We start from the raw sequence: 19650 nt of genomic DNA, 5'->3' as shown, positions 1-19650 counted from the left end.
AGCTTATTGCTTATTGGTGTTATCTTTTAAAAAAAAAGGGAGACAGGTGTACCAATTAAATGGCATTCTCTTTGTACCTTTCAAAGTCAATATGACCTTTGGTCATTTCCTGATTGTTTGCTCTGAAGAGGATGCTAAGAAAAACAAAAGCAATTGAAGTTTTTGCTTGGGGTTGTCCTTGAGTTTAAGTACTTGTTCTAGGAGTCCTTTTAATTGTTGTCTTTTATAATGCTTCTCTTAATGGAGAGCCACACTTAGCTAGGAATGCAAATATCTGCTTGACAGGATCATCTCCTGTACAGACAGGACATATTAATACTTGACTGAGTATTTCGTTCTAAATCCATCATTAGTTTCTTTAAGGTAGTGCTTCTTTGTGAGTGAGGAGTATGGTTTCTATGAGCGTCTTTAATTCCTTAACTCATAACTTTATGTGCTGGAATTATGCATGAAATTTATATGATAAATAATATTATATTAATGCAAATATATCTTGTGCTTGGTTCATGTAATCATGCAAATTTCTTTAATTACTGGCTGCTTAGGATTAGACACAGCAGAATTGCACCCAAAACTATCTCAAAATGGTTTTAGGTAGAAGTTACCTAAATCACGTTTCAAGGTATGCAGTGATCCATGGATTCAATATTAAATTTTGGTGAAGCAATAACAGTGCACTAACAGATGAGGCAGCAAACACTATTGAACTATTTCACAGAACAAACTTAGCCTTCAGTTTTCATGGCAATCTAAGTCCAGGTTACCAGATAAATACGATTAGTTCAGCAGTAATTTGTTGATTTTTTTTTTTTTTTTCTCCCAGGTTTCTAATTAAAGTAGCAACATGAGCAAGGTTTTTGTTGTTCATGTTAGAAAGGTTCTGATGTCTGTAGAGTGGATCACTGATCCAGTCTTGGAGCAAGGATGGTGACTAAAGGATCTGTTAAGCTCCTTTGCAGTTCTGTTTCCCATCAAATTGACTGCTGACTGTGCAGAAGTTGTGTGGCATTCAGATCAACTGCAGGACCTCTGCTGGTGCAGCTGATGAGACGTGTACCAGCTACCAGCTGGACACATCTGTTGAAATGATTTGAGTTCTCTGGTATGGTACCAGCTTTCTTTCAGGAACTCAGGCACTGTTTGGACATAGTATTACTTGGTCTGTAATGCCCATTAATCACTTCATAGCCACCCTTGCCAGGGCAGAGCACAGTTGTTTGCTGATGGCTCATTCTCTAGTTGGCTGCACTTTGTATGGCATTTTCTGTGTCCTGTACCCCACCGGTTTGGAATCTGTGCCCAAACCTAGCGCTTTGTGGGCTTGAGTGAAGGAGTTTCATCTGTGGTGCTGGTCTTTGTAGAGCCTTCTGTGCCCTAGAGTGTGAAAGGAGTGGAGAAGAGGCACTGATCGGGCTGGTGCTGTTGTGCCTTCTTTTGCCTTCAGAGCAAGTCAGGAGGCAGGGCATAATTATACGTCTCTCTCTATGAAGAGTAACCCTCACTGTGAGGGTCATGTGTGATTGGAATGAGGTGTTCTACTACTATACTGTGGAATATATATGAGTTAAGGCAAACATTCATGATCAGCAGGGTTGTTTTAGAGCTGGTTTTGTTTAAAGCTTGTAAGCCTTCTGTCTTAGAAGTGTTTTTTGTATTAACAAAAAAGGCATTGTAAATATGAGTTGTACTTCTAATGGCATCCTTTAAGATGTGATTTTTGATTTGAATTTTATGTTACAGTTTTTTCCTTTTTTTTTTTTTTAATCATGCAAAATTAGCTTTGTGATATCTCATGGGAACTGTTCCTAGGGAGCTGTGAGCACCATATCTGTAAAAGTGCTCAAAACCTATTCTTGACATTCTTTCTGAATGACGGCTGGGTGATAGCAAATGGAATAGGAATATGGTTTAGCCATTTTATGTACAACAAAGAATTCAAAAATACAGATGGAGAGACAGCAAAGCTTGCTTTCTGTTATGAGAAAGTGAATCATGCCGCACTGCTTTAATGTGAAGTAGCAAGACTTATTCTTACATGAAACTGATCATTAGGGTAAGAACTCAAACCCAGTCCTTAAGGAAAAATGTATTTCATATAAGGATAATTTACTTCAGACTTCATGAAACTCAGTAGGCATTACAGTTTTCCAACACTAGATTTAGTGGGCAATAAAAATCAATTTGGTTGGTTATTAAGTAATTTATATCGGGGAAAAAATCACACAATATTATTGTAAGTGAAGGTTTTTAAACAAGACAAGAAATTACAGGAGCTTTAAGCTGAAGCTTCTTGTTCCTAAAGGAAAAACTTTTTTGCAGCTTACTTCCCCACTGCTTATAGCATTGTAATACGTAGACCTGTGGAAGTAGAAGAATATTTCTCTCTGTAATCCATCTTAGTTAAGTGTTTGTGTTTCAAAAGTAATAATTCTCCAGAAATGGTCTAGAGATGATAAATAGTCACGTGAATTATAAGAACTTAAGATACAAGGAACTATAACTTGAGCAGTTGCCCTGAGCTCCCTATCTACCTTCCTGCTAATGGGGTTTGGTGAAGTGCTGGAAATATTCTGTCAGGTACAAACAGCTGAGTTTCACCATCTCTCTCCCAGATTTAAGAACTTCAGAGGTTTTGGTGACAACCTGTAAGTGGAGTGGAATATCAGAGAGGGTAAATTTGTGACTTTTGTGTGAGGTCTGTGTCAGAGCACATTGATGAGGTCCCAGTCACACAGGTGTCTTTTAGTGCACAGCTCTGGTGCAACACACCCATCTCAGTAAGCTTCAAAAGAAGGGAAAATCTTACTTGTAAAGCTGCTATCGTCCCCATTTGTTAAGCAGCTACATTCTTTGGAAGTTTTCTGCTTCATGTCTAGAGTATTGCGTGGTTATCCTGGATGAATCCCTGTCAGTTGTTCAAAATCGGTTATGCTTCCAGCTGCCCTCATTTGTGGTTTCTAGGCGAATTTGTTCACGGAATTCATTGAAGTATTTCTCTGGATGGGTTTCCTGTCTTATCTCATTTAGTTACAACTGCCTGGATACCTTCACTGAGGGACTGCTGGCTGAAGTTAACAACAGTGTCCCCCCATTTTGCTGTTGTAGAATCTCCCATGCTTTTGGCATCTCCTGGAGCTCTTGGGCTCTACAGATGTGAGTTGTGATGGTTCTGGCAGAGCCTTGTTCCATGTTACATGCTGCTACTGCTGCAGCTCCATGTTCCATGGGACATGCTGCTACTGCTGCAGCTGTTCCTACTGAGCCTCATACTAGCCACTAGTAGCTGGAGATAAGCACCCTAATAATTTTTTTTTAAACTCCATCTCCAAAATCCAAAGTTGTAATGTTCCCTTTTCTTCCCATGTGAACATGCTATTTTTCTACCTCTTTATCTTTTTAATCTCAATATATGTAGCAATATATTGCAGACATCTTTGCTGAACTTGTCCACGTCAGACCCTAGAAACAGCAAACTGCTCCAGAATTATGTTTCTTATGACAGTAATAGGATGTCATTTAAATCTGTAATTTTCAGTGTTACAAGGAGTCCGTTTGTTCTCTTAAAAAAAAAAAAAAAAAGAGAGAGAGAGAAAAATTAAAAGAGGCAGTAAGAAATATTATAACATAGATGTTTAGTTCTGTGGAAAACCAAGGATGAGAGCCAAGCATATTTCAAAGGTATAGAAAAGGATATTATTATTATTTCAAAAACTTTGTGTATGAAAAATCTGAATTTAAATGTTCATCTGTACTAATTATAAAGCTTAGTTAAGAATTTCTATTTTAAACATGCAGACCATATATTATAGTCAGTGTGTTTCATTTTCCCTCCTTTGCATTAACATAACTGTAACATCTGCTCCAAGTGCAGATTGTTAATGGGAAGGAAAACAGCAATTACTTCCTTTGGAAGTGAACAGGCTTCAGAATTGAGGGTGCTTTTGGATTTTGTGAAACTTCCTTCAGAAAAAAAAAAACCAAACCTGAAAGTAAATGTTTCAGAACAGGGCTGATCATTCCTGGATCCAAGGAATAGTTTATTTATCAAAGTCCTTAAAAACCCCAGAATATTATCAATATGATACGCATCTCAGAACATTTCTATAGGACATTGTTACTGAAAATAGAAGGAAATACAGTTGCATTTTTAAATTGAGACCTGGGGTTTATGCAAGCTATTTTACCACCCCCACTACCCCCAGAAAGTTACTGACATTATCTAATTAGCAGCTAGGTGCATATCCACCAGCTGTTACACCGGAGGAGTCTCCTGGCATTCCCCAACATCTGTGTCTTAGAGTCATGGAATCACCAAGGTTGGAAAAGACCTCTGAGACCATCCAGTCCAACCAGTCTTGTTCAGTGGCTTCTCATTGTTAGAACATAATCAACAATAAGATGTTTTTTATATTTTTGTCTATTTTTTTCAATAATAAAACTGCTGCAGATGATTACAAAATGAAACATGGCATATCTCCAAGTTAGCAGTGGTCTCTGAGTGTGCAAGCTCAGGTCCTGCTCCAGAGGAGGGTTGTGCTGCTGCTGACTTGCTGTCATTCCCCCAGCTCTGCTACGCCTCTCCCAATGCAGTCCATAAAAACCAACCTTGTGTCCAGCACACTGCAGAAATGTTTGCCTTGAGGTATGGCTGTGGGTCTGGGGAGGTTGGAGTCTGTGGTTCCCATTTTGGACATTGTTTTGTTTGCTTCACAGCACATTTGTTCTGTATGTGCTGAATTAAACTGAGACAGCATTGTGTTGCTGCATCAGAAATATATCTCAGTGCAGCCTGGGCTGTAAGCAAGCCGGCTATATCTTAGGATTCCAATAGTGAGGAGTTCTGTTTGTGCACTTGAAGAAAGGAGCAGATTGAGAGAGCATCGTGACTACAGGACAAATGAAGTGCCTTAATTCTTGATAAAATTATTATACGCTGAATCATTTTAAGTAATGGTAAAATGTAATTTTTTTAATAAGCTGCTTAAACATGGAGCTGAATCGTTTTGGCAACGGACTTTGCTTTTTCTTCTCTCCTCGCTGTGCTGAGATGTAAGAGTATACATCCTCTGTTGCTGAGTTCTCTTCTTGGCTGTCAGTGTGTTTTCTAAATGCCCAACAATGCGAAGTCACGTCTTTCTGTTTGCTTTGTCAGGGAGTGCTCCCTGTCCCACTAGTTATATCATTTCCAGCAGTGTGGTTACAAATAGAATACTGATTTTGAAAACTGTGCTGCAATGTGTTTGCAATGTGTATGGGTACCACAGTGAGTTCTTTCATCTTCTGGTCTGCTCGAGGCAATTCCTGTACAATTAAGGGTCTTTATTTTGTGATTTGAGAATATCTGAGTTAGAGCAGTCAGTGGGATTGCAGTGTCCGTGTGGTACTGTAATGTTCAAGGAAAGCCTCACATCTCTTCAGGGATGAATTTTATTAAGATAATTCAGTGCATTTGTATTTTACCAAAACAGCCTGCTGTTTGCTGTCAGTTCTTACCTGATCTAGGAGGTGAAGTGCTCGTGGTGCAAGGTTATGCTGTCTCTTTAGGATTGGAAATGAAATGTTGTTATAACCTTGAGTAACATTACTGGTATGTTTTACTTCTTTTGTACTGTTTCAGAAACAGCAATCATCTTTACCTTGAACATAGTGCAGCTGATACATTGAAGAGGACAGTACCAGAATTTGTAGCTTTAGGAATATTTCATTGGCTTAAGGGTTTTTGGGGGGCTTTTTGGTTCTTTTTCCAGAAGCTAGTCAGATAGGTACAGTTGGTTTGAGTTTGCCCGAGTGATGAGTAAGGTGTGCTTTGTGGAACAACTGATAAGCTGAGCCTTTTTTTTTTTACCTCCTGTGTTCCATCAGTATTAAAGAGATGGGGCAGATCTGAGCCACCTGGGACCAGAGTGCTTCAGGAAAGGTGGCTGCCAGCTGCTGCCTGTAGGACACCCAGAGGGATTTTATAAAGGATAACAAGTGTGCCATACTGAATGGATACAAATTAGGAATAGATTTATACCAGAAATTCTTAAACATCAGGAGTAAGTAACCTTTCCAGTACAACAACAGCAACAACAGACCTGTTTGTCTTCATGCATGTTACATTTGTGGACAGAGATGACAAAAACAGAAATGATTCTGGAAATCTATGCTGTTCTGAATTTGTGCCAATCTGGTTGTTTGGTTCTGAAAAAATTGGAAAGGAGAAAAGGTATTTGTGCTGCTAGACTCATTTCCATCACACGTGTTCATTTTGGTGTGAAGGAAGGAACTTCATCCACCCTTCTTTATGTTTTAGAGCTTTTTTCTACCCTTGGATCAGCTATGTCTGACAAAGCATATGCTTGTGCTTTGGGTGATGCTGGAGTACCATGGCTTTCTGGTTAGTGTCTGACCTGTATTTACAGTAAGGCAGATTCCTTTTCTGATTGCAAATCTGCTTGTTTTTCATTCAACAAGTTGTGAGGGAGAACTGGAGGATTGGTTTGTTGTTCTCCAGGAGCTGGTTACTACGTGATCTGCTTCCTGGCAGAGGTGAAATTGTCCATAATGGATGTCCAGCTTCTAGGTATGGAAGAGACCTTTGATCTCATACCTGTCTTTCTTTAGTAAGCTGTAATTCTGTCTATTGGCCTTTTATTTTAAGTTACAAACCTTAGGAGTAATTTATCGCTTATGTAAATGGCAAGCATGTGCAATGTGTGCAGAAAGCATTCTGTGTTACTGCCCCTAATTGCCCCTTTCCTGTCCTGTGACCCTAAATTGCATTTAACTGCTGTGTTTCTGGCCAATATTTTACTTGCCTTCAATTCAGGAAGGCAGCTTTGGGATTGGGGGTGGGGGGTTCTTCAGGCATCTGTTAATCTGAGTAGCTACTTCTTTCTCCTTCAGCAGTGGGATTGTGCTGACATTTGGCCCCTCTTCTCTCGGAGAAAGCTTCAGTACATTGCAAACTTTTAGAGGAGACCCCTTCATATAACACAGAGTTGTGCATTACTATCTCTTGTACGTACAGAGAGAATGGTATCTCCATATCTAAGCCATCTTACCTATTCTAGTTGTGCTGAGAACTGTACCGAGGGAACCCTTATTTAAATGGTTCCCATCTTAAGTTAATAAACACTGTCAATCTTAGAGATTATCTTTTGTGCCAACATAAGGTAGGAATCTGGTTGCTCTCTGTGTCTTTGCATGACTCAAATTTAAACTGAAAGTGTTTGGTGACCTCTGCCTGTGATTCAGGTACTACCAGTGTCATCTAACATAAATTACAAAGACCTCCTACGTATCTTGATGCTTTAAAGAATCTTTGGTGATTGAGACCCAAAGACATGTATTCTTTATGTTCACGTGTGATAATTTCTTGGTGTTCAAAACTCACATTGCTCCCAGTGCCTATGCTTGTGCTCAGTGGTGGAATTACGTTGCAAATGCAACCCAGAAGAAGCAGCCAATCCTGACAGTGGTAGTCATGTCCCTAAGTGTTAGGGGAGATGTATGAGGTTCCCTTTCCCACTGATGTCAAATAGCAGACTCATTTCCTTTAACTGAAATTTGGGATCCTTGGTAACCTGAAACGCGTTATCCCAGTTATCAGTAAAGTGACATTATATCTTTAGAAAAAGCAGTGAGGTATCTTTGCACCATAGCAGCAACTAAAACCTGTGTAGGAACATACAGTGTAAAAGTACTCTTAACACAAAAATGCTCATCTTACTCTTTAGTTTGGATTCCGTTCTTCTGTTAAGGACCTTATCCTCTGTATATTGTAGGATTCATATTACTTTTTACCTGAGTTGCAAGTTCTGTTCCATGTGAATTTTCTTCTAAAAGTAATTCTGTTTTCAGGTTGCTATACTTGCTTCAGCAAGAAAGCTCCAGCACAGAACTGAGAACAGAATGTGCAGTGGTCTTGGGAAGCCTTGCAATGGGTACAGAGAATAATGTCAAATCCCTACTAGACTGCCATATTATCCCAGCCTTATTGCAAGGTACTCTTTGTTCGTTGTAAATTAGTAATAAATTGTTAGTAGTTGTTTGAGTATTCAAATAAGCAAATGAAACTGAATTAGTTTTTTCTTTATTTATAGGATTACTGTCACCAGATTTGAAGTTTATAGAAGCTTGCCTACGATGTCTCCGTACCGTATTCATCAGTCCTGTAACTCCAGAGGATCTTCTATACACAGTAAGTTGTAAGCAGAGTATTCTGTCCTTTTAATTGTAATGCTGTTCAGTGTGTTCAAGTCTGTAGAGATGAGACTGCCTAGGATTAACAGAACATGATAAGAATCTGTTTTAATGCATCAAGTGTGCTAAACCACGGAGGAATTCTGGGGGTGTCAGGCTATTTTGCTTTAACTTAAGGAAGGAGACACTTAAAAGTTTTGGGGATCTGTTAGGACTGCTGAAGATTTCAGCATGTTTTTCTTGTGAGCAAGGTTGGCTAATTAGATGTTTCTGGTTTTTCATGGAGCTTTGCTATTGTGGCATGTGTCCCAAAGCCAGTACCTGCAGGCTTTCTTTGTTAAGGAGAATCAAGTGGATGCTTGAAGATGGTTATGACCACTAGTGCAGTTAAAACATACTTGAGGATTTAGTATGTGGTATTACCCCTCAACCAAACCAACTGCTCACAGGCCTTTTGGACTCTGCAGTTGAGAAGCAAACAGTGTTTGTATATATGCTATATAGAAAGGCAGATCAGGTGCAACTACTTTAAACCAGGCCCTAATAGTGTTGCTTAGAATAGTTTGTCCTTTGCTTTTCCTATGCACGTAAGCATGCAGCAAGCATGGATGTATGGCTGGTGTATCTGGAAGAATTCCAGTTCCTAGTAAGTAATTTTTTCTATCAGACCCTGAAATGGTAAATGAGTCTGTGCTGTGTTGATCCCTTCCAATTATTAAGAAAAAAACAATTAAAACAAAAGTTGCTCTTGTTCTCAGTATAATTTATTTGCTCTACCTTTTTGTTTTCTGTTGTGATGAACAAGGATGGGCTGTTGGCAGCAAAATTTTCTGAAGTTGATCTGCTAAATTCGTAATTTGTATACATATACATCTTAAAAGGAAAGGTGAATATTGCAAAACTTTGTTTATCCCAAATGTGGCTATTAATAGGAGAGACTTAAGCATATTTATTTTGCTCATATAGAAAAGTGTTGCTGCTAATTTTCCAAATAATTGGAAAATAAAACCTCAGGAAAAGCTCTTATAGCAGTTGGGTTGTTGTTACTTTCATCACTATAGAAGTAGCTAATGAGCATGAAGACCTTGCTCTAATTTTAACCCACTTCTTCCCCACAAGGAGCATTGCAATTCGTCAGTTGCTCTCCTGCAGGTAGAACAGAGTCTGATTTACTTGTGTTTGGTCAACTTATACTGTAAGTTTTTTGAACAAGAAGAATTGTTCGGTTCTTTTATCTCCTTTGTTAGGCACTCTTTGTCTCATGGAGTTAATTTAGTTTTCTGCCTTTCCAAATTAAAATGGTTGGTATTGCTTTTAACGTCATCATCTGACCCGAGAGATACTGGTAAAACTAACAGAGAGCTTTAAAATATTATTATTCTGTAGTTTACCATAGAGCTTAAAAAGTAGATAGATGTGTTTTCATGAGAGAACTTCAAGTTTAATGATTTTCTTTTGCTGTCACGTACTTGGAATTCTCTGGCATTAGTGTAACACTGTCTAAAACCAAGGGAAAATATTAAATCATTACCCTATACTAATCAGTCAGTGAATGCCACAGAATTCCAGATTTGCAGTTGGTGTAGGGTTTTCTCCTCTTTCCCCTTCTATTTATTCATTGTTTGCTCATGAAGTAAAGATTCTGGAGGCAAAAGCAGGAGGTTTTATACCTAACATGCATTCATGAGGATGTCTTAAGTATCTTTTGTACTACTTTAATGGTCTTGTCTTGTGTGCAAGTTTCAGTTGAACTGAAAACTCCAGTGGTTTATTCTGAAATACTTTCTTGGGAATATAGGATGAAGAACTGCGTATTCTTCTAAGTAACAAATTATTAACAAACTATGGTGAAATGGTCTTAATGCCTTTTTTTTTTTTCTGACTTGCTTCCAGGATGCTACAGTTATCTCGCACCTCATGGCGCTGCTCAGTAGGTCTCGATATACACAGGAATACATATGTCAGATCTTCTCACACTGCTGCAAAGTAAGGAAGAGAATACATGTTTTCTGTGAGACTTATTGTGTTTCTGGCATAGAAGAAACTGTGTAAGATACTGCCTCTTTTGGCAGGCACGTTAGAACAATAATGGCTGAACTGCTGTTGTCCTAGATTTGCTATCACACTGGGTGTGATAGATCATTCTCTGCAGTAAAACCAAGTATGGAAATAACTGATTTTTGAGATATCTTTGGCTACTAAACTGAATCAGCAGTCAAGGCAAATAGCAGTCATCACTACTAACAGTAGAAGTATAGGAAGGTTACATTTTTATTTCTCAGAAAATCTCAAAAAACATGTGAACTTCTCTTTGCAAAGGGCTTTCATCTCCTATCACACCAGCTGTTTCAAACTGAGAGAAGGGTTTCCAAGAAGTATTATAGGTTGAGGGTAAGAATGCTCTTCTCAGTTGAGCTGTACCAGTTACAGGTTTATCCTGATACAGGTTCATTCCTGTTGTATAATGCAGTTCCCCTAATATAGGAATACATCTAATTTACCAATAACTCCACCTCAAATACATTCTTGTTCTCATGCTGCTGTCTTCTAGTCTTAAGACACTCCTTGTCTGCATCTCTCCCTATACCCCTGGTTTCCCCCACACAACTTTTTAAAAGAGATTGTTGTTTCTTTTGGTAGTTACTGTACCTGGTGGGTATATAGTAACTGCTTCAGTTTGGTGTAGAAAATCAAAATTGTTGATTGTATCCTTTAATAGCTACAGTTTATAACTAAAGACAATAGACTGTATTTATCTGCTGGACTGACAAATAAAAGTATTCAAATATCTTGAATTGATTAGTATTTACCTCCAAAAATATCTGTCTTATAACTTAACAATGAGTCTTCTGAAACTGTAAATTATTTCATTGCCTCTACCTTGGCATGCACGTTCATCCAATTCAATTTCTTCTGTTACATGAAACTGAAGACTGTAAAGTGATTTAGAAACTGAACTCAGCTGCTAATATGTATAGAATTGTTGAAAGCAAGCATAGATAAAATCCTACACTACACTATATAAGCTCAGATCTGTAGTTAATATTGGAAGACAAATTTGGCATTTTAAGAAAAATGCACTGGTGCCATTCTTTTCTGCTGTGGGAAGATTGTCATGTGAGGTGTTTTGATTGTTTCAGTCTTGACCTGACGAGAACTAGGAACAGGTAAGTTGTACCTGTCTAATGATAAACACAGGCACCTCAAGTTTAAATAGCCCTTGAAAGTGTCCGTAATAGACAGAGTAACTTGAACGGCTGAAAGATCAGGCCATGTTGTCACATGAGGGAAATATCACAGGACTGACTGTATATGGAGATGCAAAAGTCTGTTGATCCAGGTGGAACTTCACTCAGTGGCAGAAGCCTTGCTAGCTGTGTGCAAACTGCTGAGTAACGTCAGGTAATTTAACCCAACTTGAACACAGTTGTCATCTTTTTTCACGTGAGCAGCGTCCTTTTAACTCTGTGAACTCCTGCTGACTTGCATCTCAAATATATAGTTAACAAAACAGTAGCTCAGTCACATAATAAGAGAAGAATAAGGAAGGTCTTATGAACTCACCATGCTTTTGTCAGCACCACTCCAAACAACAAATCTTGCTCCAGCTCAAACAAAACTTGGAGTGAATGTTTTGAAAAATCCCAAGGTTTTGGAAAGAAAAGATGACATTGTAAACAGATAGAGACCTGAATGCACAATAAAAGCAGAGAGTGATGGGTATGAGGGATGGGGCCTATCGTTTCATTTGCAGAATAAATACCTTGCTGCATAGCAAAGAAAAGTATTGATAATTCAGCAAACTGATAATTAGAAATGTTAAATTGATCAAGAGCTCATTTCTTTCTTGTTCTGGCTAATGCCACTCTTGAGTGCACTTTAAAATGCCCCTTTCTTTCTTACTTTGATTAATTCTTGAATTTCCTGTCTGGGAAATAAGATGAAAAATCAGTTGCTGTATTCTGACCTGATAAAATACAGCTAGTGCAGGGGAGCAGAATTTGCAGGGGATTTTCTGATTTATGTGGACAGTACATTCTTATTAAAAGTTATTAAATACTTCTGGAAGTCTTAGTATTCAGAACATTTTAAAATGGAGTCTTCCTCTCCTACTCTAAAAAAGGCATGAATGAGAACCTTATATATTTTTTTCTTCCTGGATAAATAAGTTAGTATAAGGCTCATTATTCAGGTAAGCCTTAGAATAGTAGTGTAAGTATTAATGTTTATAATTTTTTCCTTGTATTAGTAGAGACATGCAAAACGATGACATATTTAAACAATGTAATTAAATGATGACATATCACAGCTCCTATTCTCCTTGTTTCTACATACTCTTCTCTGCTTAGATCTTGTGCTCCATCCTCTCTCTTCCTGGTCAGAGAGCTGTATTTGGTTGAGCTGTTCAGGTTTCTTCTTTCTTACCTGCTCAAATTTCACTGGAAAAACTCAGACCTGTTCTCCTTAGCTAGGAAATCCTTAATTCAGGTTCCTAGCATATTGCTGTTGTTGTCTGCTTCAAGTTCATGCTCTTATTGCTTTTCACTGCATTTTTGGAGTTGAAATTGAGCAGTGGAATATGTTGACTCTGGAGAAGAGCCATCCTAAGCAAAGGACAGTGTTGGTTTACAGGGGGAAATTGTACAGTTTTCAGTATACATAGCTATGACTCTATCAACATATAATCAAAACCAAGTAAACTGAAATTGGATTGTGTTCAAGGCATGCTAAAATGCAAGTCAGAACTTACTTTTAAAGGTCCTTTCTATCACAGTTGATTTGTTTCCAGAGAAAGTAACATGTGTAGGTAAGCTTTACTATTTTAATCATCAAATTAGAAAGATATGGTTTGCATTTGGAAACAAGCAGTTGTATAAATAGTTTGAAAAGATAGTTTGAATGTGGTGCTATCTCTGTATAAGTGGTACATTCACCACTGGTTGAAAATTAAACTCTTGTGTCCAGGAGAGATCCAGGATAAAGCCTGTAATCAAGGCAGTTTCCTCCTAAGCCCATTCTGAGAATATTTTATTATGTGATCCTAGGCCTGGTGCTGGATCCCTGAACAAAGATACATTTGCATTTCCATATCTGCTTCTAAAATTTCGTTATGGAATGAATTGTTAGACTGTTCTATCCCACTGCTTTCTTGAAAATCTGAATTTTGATAGAAAATAATGCAAGATATGTGATTTGTCTCTGAAATATTGCATATCTTAATCACATTTGGGGAAAAAATATCATAGAGTAGAATGGCTTGGGTTGGAAGGGACCTTAAAGATTATCTAATTCCAACTCCGCTGAAAGGGGGTTTCAGATCCCTGAAATAGAACTGGCTCCTGGAACTCTGGTAGGATACCCAGAGAAAAACAAAGCCAAAAGGCCCTGCTATTTAGTTGGTGTCTGAGATGCTTGGAATTAGAAAGGAAAGATACACTGTAATCTGAAGATTTCACCTGTGTATTTGAAGCAGTCTCTATTTCAGTTAGAACTCTGCCTGTATGTGCATTGGACAAGCAGAATTGGTGTGTGCAAACACAATGTGTACGTGAAAGCATCCAATGTGTACATCAACTTCTGCAGCTATAAATACAGAGTTTGATGTCTGCATCTCACAGAAAAGATCACTAATGCCCGTGACTTACTAGAACAATCTAGGTCAATATGATTTTTTTTTTAACTTCTAAGTTCATTCGTATTTTTCACATATTTCAATATCTGTTCTTCAGCTTCAACACTGGCATAGCTGCGGCTTTAAATCATTGCCTCAGCCACTTCTGTGTGCCAATGTAAGTTGTTTTCCTACTTCAACCATGCTATTTTGATTGTATTTTTTTGATAGAAAGCTCTTGGTGGCAGTAGCAGCTGAAGCATCTCTTAAAGCACCAGATATGTTGCATCTAAAAGTAATTCTCATGCTCATTTTCTTAGGGTAAGGGATGTTCCAGAAATGTTATTTTGAATATAAAAAGAATCTGATTTCAGCTGAATCTCAAATGTGGAAATGAAGTGTCACTTATGCTTACTAGGGTATGTAGATATACCCATAAATTCAGCTGGGTTTGAACAAGAAATTGAATGAAGATGCTTTCTTCATTTGCAGAGTAGTCAAGAAAATGTATCAAGGTATGATTAATGATGTGACATTCCAAAAGGTGAATTCAAATTGTGCCTGCGTTTAATGCAGGGGTGGCTGGAGTCATGACTCTACTTGTAAAGAGGTGTTTGCAAGTCTCCGGGTGGCTGTTGGGAGTTGCAGGCCTCTTGGGCATTTCTTGGTTTGTTTGACCTGATTGAGTCTTGTCTTGCTACAGAATTTCCAATCGCTTTCTACTGCAGAATTCACTATTTGTGTTTAATTCCAAATGCTTTTTAAATTTAGAGGAAAATATTGATCTGTTGGCCATTGTTGACTTGGATCTTGAAGTCAAGAAGTGGATGATGGCAGTCAAAATTTATGGCTGAGTATGTTTGAAAGTAAAATAATCTGTAGGAGGAAATTGTGAATCTGTTCCCAAAGCACTGTCACATTCTGTCTGGAAACAGTTTTAGACTTCATTCCATTTCTTCTGAGGTTAGAGTTACTGAAAATGTTTAATATTACCCATTAGAAAGACATTAGGGACTGGAGATCTTCTGTGTGATTTGTGAAGAAAATCAGGAGCTTTCTATTCTTTCCAGTATGAAAAATAGAAACATAAGCAGTCTATCCATCTTTCTTCATTTATGGGAAATGGTTTTATTTCCTGTTGAAGTAAAGAGTGAAAATAATTATCGGAAAAGGACAAATGCTATAAAGTAAGAGTTGGACTTCTTTCTTGAAAAAATAAGTTGGTATGCTGACATGATACATGCTAGTGAATTGTAAGAGACTATTCTTTTATATCATTGACTCAAAGTTTGCTTGAATGTACCTTGGAATACTAAAACAGTAATAATTGGGGTAATAGTAATCTTTCATATGTTCCTTACAAATAAATAAATTGCATTTTATATTTTCCTTTGTAGGGTCCAGACCACCAGACAATCTTGTTTAATCATGGAGCAGTTCAGAATATCGCACATCTCTTAGTCTCCAGCTCCTACAAAGTAAGACGTTAAAATTATTTAGTGCTTTATGTAAGCCTATGAAAGAGATCCCAATGATCATGATAAAAGCTATGTATACATGTATGAACTAGAACTGTTAATATGTGTAATGTCTATTTCTAGAATAACAGTAATTTTACCTGTCATGTGGGTTTCTATCAAAATGACACCTATTATTTTGGAATGCTTGTAAACTTAGGACATCATTACTTAACGCAGATCCGGGATTTGTTGATCTGAAGGAGAGTCACTTGGCAAGCATAAGAAAAAGAAATCAAAATAAGGCTGGTCTAATTTGCTGAACATTAAAGGAGAAAAAGCAATTAAGCAGAAGAAAGGCAAAGATGAGCTGTCCTAAAGAGAAGATGCACTTATAAAAATACGAGCTTGGAATCTGTGAAGGTCACCAGCTACCAGTGTTTTGTGCTCATTGAGTCTAACAGGTCTTGGCTCCATCCTTTTTTATGCTTTCAAGAGTCCATCCTGGGCTATCTGAAAATGCCACTGCTGTTTCATTTTATAAATCCTGTTTGAAGTACAACGTTCTCAGTATTTTGTTACTGGGACTGACAGATGTTTTATGTCTTTCTGTATTAACTTTTCACCACGATCAGGCAACTTTTGGTTTGTTTTTTCATCAATTGAAGTTTTTCAGACTGTGTTGTAAGGTGGATTTTCCAAGTCGTGCACAGTTTGAACCATTCCTATTTTTTTGAAATAAAATTGGAGCAGGGTAAGATTTTTCAGTTGCTTTTTCAGTGTAACTGATGTTTTTCAGGAATTCAAGTCATTTCATTCTCATGCTTATCTCCATAGGTTTTTAGTATTTATCCAAGTAAATAAGAACTTGACAGGAAAAGACAGTATTCAAAAATTTTTTGTGTTTCTCAATACTTGGAGTAGAGGCTTACAAGTGATTTAGCTGATAGGATCATACCAATAGACACAGGAAACCCTCAGGACGGGTTTTCACTTCCTTTGTCTATAGTTTGTATAGGTCTGTCAAGAGAATTGACTGGTAGTTTTTCAATAAACTCTTCTTTGGTACTGAAATTGTCTCTGAGGCAGTTGATGGTGTGAACATCTTCCCCATTTATTGACAGGGAGTGATGAGTGGGTGAGGTGCCTGACACAAAGGGTCTACAGCTTTTACAGTGCAATACAGATGACTTTTTTGAGACCATACTTGCGTATTTTTTCCAAATTCTGGCATTCTGTTCCTTACATAACTGCTGAACTAATTGTTTTTAAGTAGGCAGTGCTAGCAAAAAAAGCAGCCATCACAGTAATTTTAAAGTCTTAGCACAGTAGTATCACATAAAATAATTAACTTCCAGGTAGACTTCACTTGTTCTCATTAGAACACCGCTGTCCCCACCTCCAAGGTCTATTGTTCGTTGTTGAATCCAACACCTCAGCTGGGCTTGACTGCTTCCAGTGCTTTTTGATGTACAATCTCTGCTTCCTGTTGCTTTGAAGCATACATAGTATCCTTTAAATCATCTGTAAAGTAAACAGAAGTGTTGTCAAATAAGGCTTTTGTTTTGAAGCCACATATCCATTTCTGCTATCCGTTACTCCTGACTTAAGGCTTCACTGCTACTGATTGTGTCTTACCTTGTCTGTAATGAGATATAATATGAATGCACAGAAGTTTGGTAGTCTTTGCTGTTGTTGCCTACCTTCAGACTTCCGTGTTTCTAGGACTTTTTGAGGACGATAGGGTGAATCTAACCCCAACTTGCAACTGTCACAAATGCTTTCTTTAGCAACAGGGATTGTTAGGTTGAAAGCTTGCTTCTTTGTTTTATTGTGACACTAAGGAAGTTGTAACAAAAGCATAGAAATACATCGGCAAAATTTACATACATAGAACTGTAGAGAATGAAGTCAAAAGACTGCGTGAACTAAATTAGATTCTTTATCTGGGATGATGACGATGATTTTTCTTGCCTCAAAAAAGAGGTTATAAGGAAGTCATAGGCTAGCTTGACTTGTCAACTGTGAAGGTTTGATGAACCAAAATATAGTTTCAGATTTTAGGTTACTCAAGGAGGTTGTAGAGTCTCCTTCCTTGGAAACGTTCAGAAGCCATCTGGACATTGTACTGGATAGCCAGCTGCCCTAGTTGATAGATGAAGTTGAACCAGATGATATCCAGAGTTCTCATCCAACCTAAGCAATTCTGTGATCCAGCATATAGACGTGTGAATCATTAGTGCACAGGTGATAACTGAAGTTATGTAATAGCAGTAAAACTTACAGTATATTTTTGTTTTAAGATTAGTTTAATATCAATTTGACTGGATGATCTCTTCAGAAATTTTATTAAACTCACCTTTAAAAAATACTGATATAGTGGCATGTGTTTCTAATTCCCTTGGGTACTTATGAGTCCTCAAAAGAGTAAGTACTGGATTTATGATATGTCTGGTTTTTTTTGCTGTTGTTAGCATATTTGTGAGAAACCACAAATCAAACTAGTGTTTCTGAATGTCTGCTTCCTACATGGCAGTGTGTGCAGTCTGGAATGGTAATTCCAGCAGGGAGATCACAGGAGCTAAACTGTGAATTAGATATTTTATCTGCTTTTTATCCATCTGAATTTCTTACTGATTATACAGACTTATTTCTGCTTCCTTGTACATCATTACAGTCCAATTTTACTTTTAGCATTTACATTTATACTTCATTTATTGTTTTTTTTTTTTACACAGGTTCGAATGCAAGCCTTGAAATGCTTCTCTGTTCTAGCCTTTGAAAACCCACAGGTATCAATGACTCTAGTAAATGGTAAGTATAATGCAGCTGTTGCTTGTTTGACACTTACTTTATTGACTGATTGAACTAATATTACTTTGAGTTCTCTTTCATTGCTTACAGTGTCAGTTGATGGAGAATTGTTACCACAGATCTTTGTGAAGATGTTACAAAGGGACAAGCCTATTGAAATGCAGCTCACATCAGCCAAATGGTAATTTTCATCAGGAGTTGGAATGCAGTAGTGTGCAATCTCATACTTCTTAACTTTTGTTTCTTTTCCTTGCTGCAAGTAAGGGAACTAAAACTTTAGGTAGGAATAATCATGGATGTTATTTGCATTACCTAGATACTTGAAATACTGTTATCACCTAGTAATCTTTACAGTGTAACTTTTGTTTTTTCTTGAGCCTAAACAGGAAAAAAAAAACACCTCTATTTTCTTCAGATGAACTGCAGTTTTCACAAATAGCTTGAATTTGATGATAAGTTTTATGTTAAAAAGGTTATGGTCAACAGTGTGTCCTTACAAAGTATAATACTGAAATGTAAACATGTACTACAAGATAATGTCCTTGCTACACCACTGTCCAGAGAGTTCACTTTGCAGTCTATGGCTGTGGTATATTGAGAACAGTATGCCCTCTCCTAAAATAAGAAGAGAACTAAACTTGTCACTCTCTCAAGTGATTTAATTAAATATAGATTATTTTTTAAACTTCATATGTTCATACAGCAGAATTAGTTATTAATTTATTTTATAGTTCATCTCAAACTTTCCCTTTTCACATGGGTAGATTCCTGTATGTTCATGTACATAATGACTTTGTACCTTGTGACAAAATGTGACCAAGTTCTGTAGTGTTAACACTAGGGTTTTTCACTCCATACGCTGGGAGCTAACTTTGCTTAAGACCCTTTTCTTTCTATTGTGTTGATGAGATGGAATAAATGACTTCAGGTGGTTAAAGAGATTTGTCACTTATGAACTACTAAAATCAAACATAATTTGAGAGTTTGGTCATTGATGATGTGATTTGATCTCCTTTAATTTAATTCTTTCCATTTACAGCTATTCTAAATTTTGGTGGCTTATCTTTGGCCTACAATAGTGAGTTCTCTGATTCTATTCACCAAAATAATTTCACTGACACTTGTCAGTGCGAAGGCTTGAGTTTCTGGCTGAGGAATAAGAAGGGGGAGTAGGTAGGATGGTCTCTTTTGTCACGTTGCCAGGTTGTGGCAACTTAACCCATTCATGAAAGCAATTATAAATAAGTGTACGTTTGGGGAGGATTGTTTTAGGGAGGTAATCCCACCCTGTGCTGGGAGGTTGGACTGGGGGTCTCCCACATTCCCTTCTAACATATCTGGTTTTCTTCAAGTACTGAAGGAAGGCAAGGTAAATTAACTGTTTTGTAGAAGTCTGTTGTGATTGATTTGTGTTTCTTTGGCAATTCAGAGAAAACAGAGAATTAGGGTTGAAAAATTAAGTATGAGAACTGATTTTTTTTTTTTTTTTTTTTAGCTGCTCTCAAGATATGAGAGTGTTGATTAGTTATGAAGGCAAGTTGCAGTTAAAAATCTATTCTGGCTTTGGACTGTCTCCTTGTT

At 37.5% G+C, this 19650-nt stretch overlaps 1 protein-coding gene across 12 annotated transcripts in view; it reads left to right on the top strand.

Moving 5' to 3' along the window:
- Positions 1 to 19650, top strand: part of ARMC8 (armadillo repeat containing 8) — a 60488-nt gene that overhangs the window by 19329 nt on the left and 21509 nt on the right. For 9 of the 12 annotated variants that reach the window (XM_040705497.2, XM_015291328.4, XM_046898348.1 and 6 more), the window contains 7 exons: positions 7846 to 7988; positions 8088 to 8185; positions 10081 to 10173; positions 13917 to 13976; positions 15196 to 15276; positions 17994 to 18069; positions 18160 to 18250. In XM_040705497.2, the coding sequence (XP_040561431.1) occupies positions 7846 to 7988; positions 8088 to 8185; positions 10081 to 10173; positions 13917 to 13976; positions 15196 to 15276; positions 17994 to 18069; positions 18160 to 18250 (642 nt within the window). The remainder of the gene's footprint in view (positions 1 to 7845; positions 7989 to 8087; positions 8186 to 10080; positions 10174 to 13916; positions 13977 to 15195; positions 15277 to 17993; positions 18070 to 18159; positions 18251 to 19650) is intronic. The other 3 variants (XR_005862087.2, XM_040705500.2, NM_001252163.2) reach the window with 1 other exon arrangement.

This window comes from Gallus gallus, chromosome 9, assembly GCF_016699485.2.
Source record: "Gallus gallus isolate bGalGal1 chromosome 9, bGalGal1.mat.broiler.GRCg7b, whole genome shotgun sequence".
NCBI classification, from domain to species: domain Eukaryota; kingdom Metazoa; phylum Chordata; class Aves; order Galliformes; family Phasianidae; genus Gallus; species Gallus gallus.
Note: the sequence above shows the minus strand (reverse complement) of the source record. Positions and strands in the feature narration are given on the sequence as shown.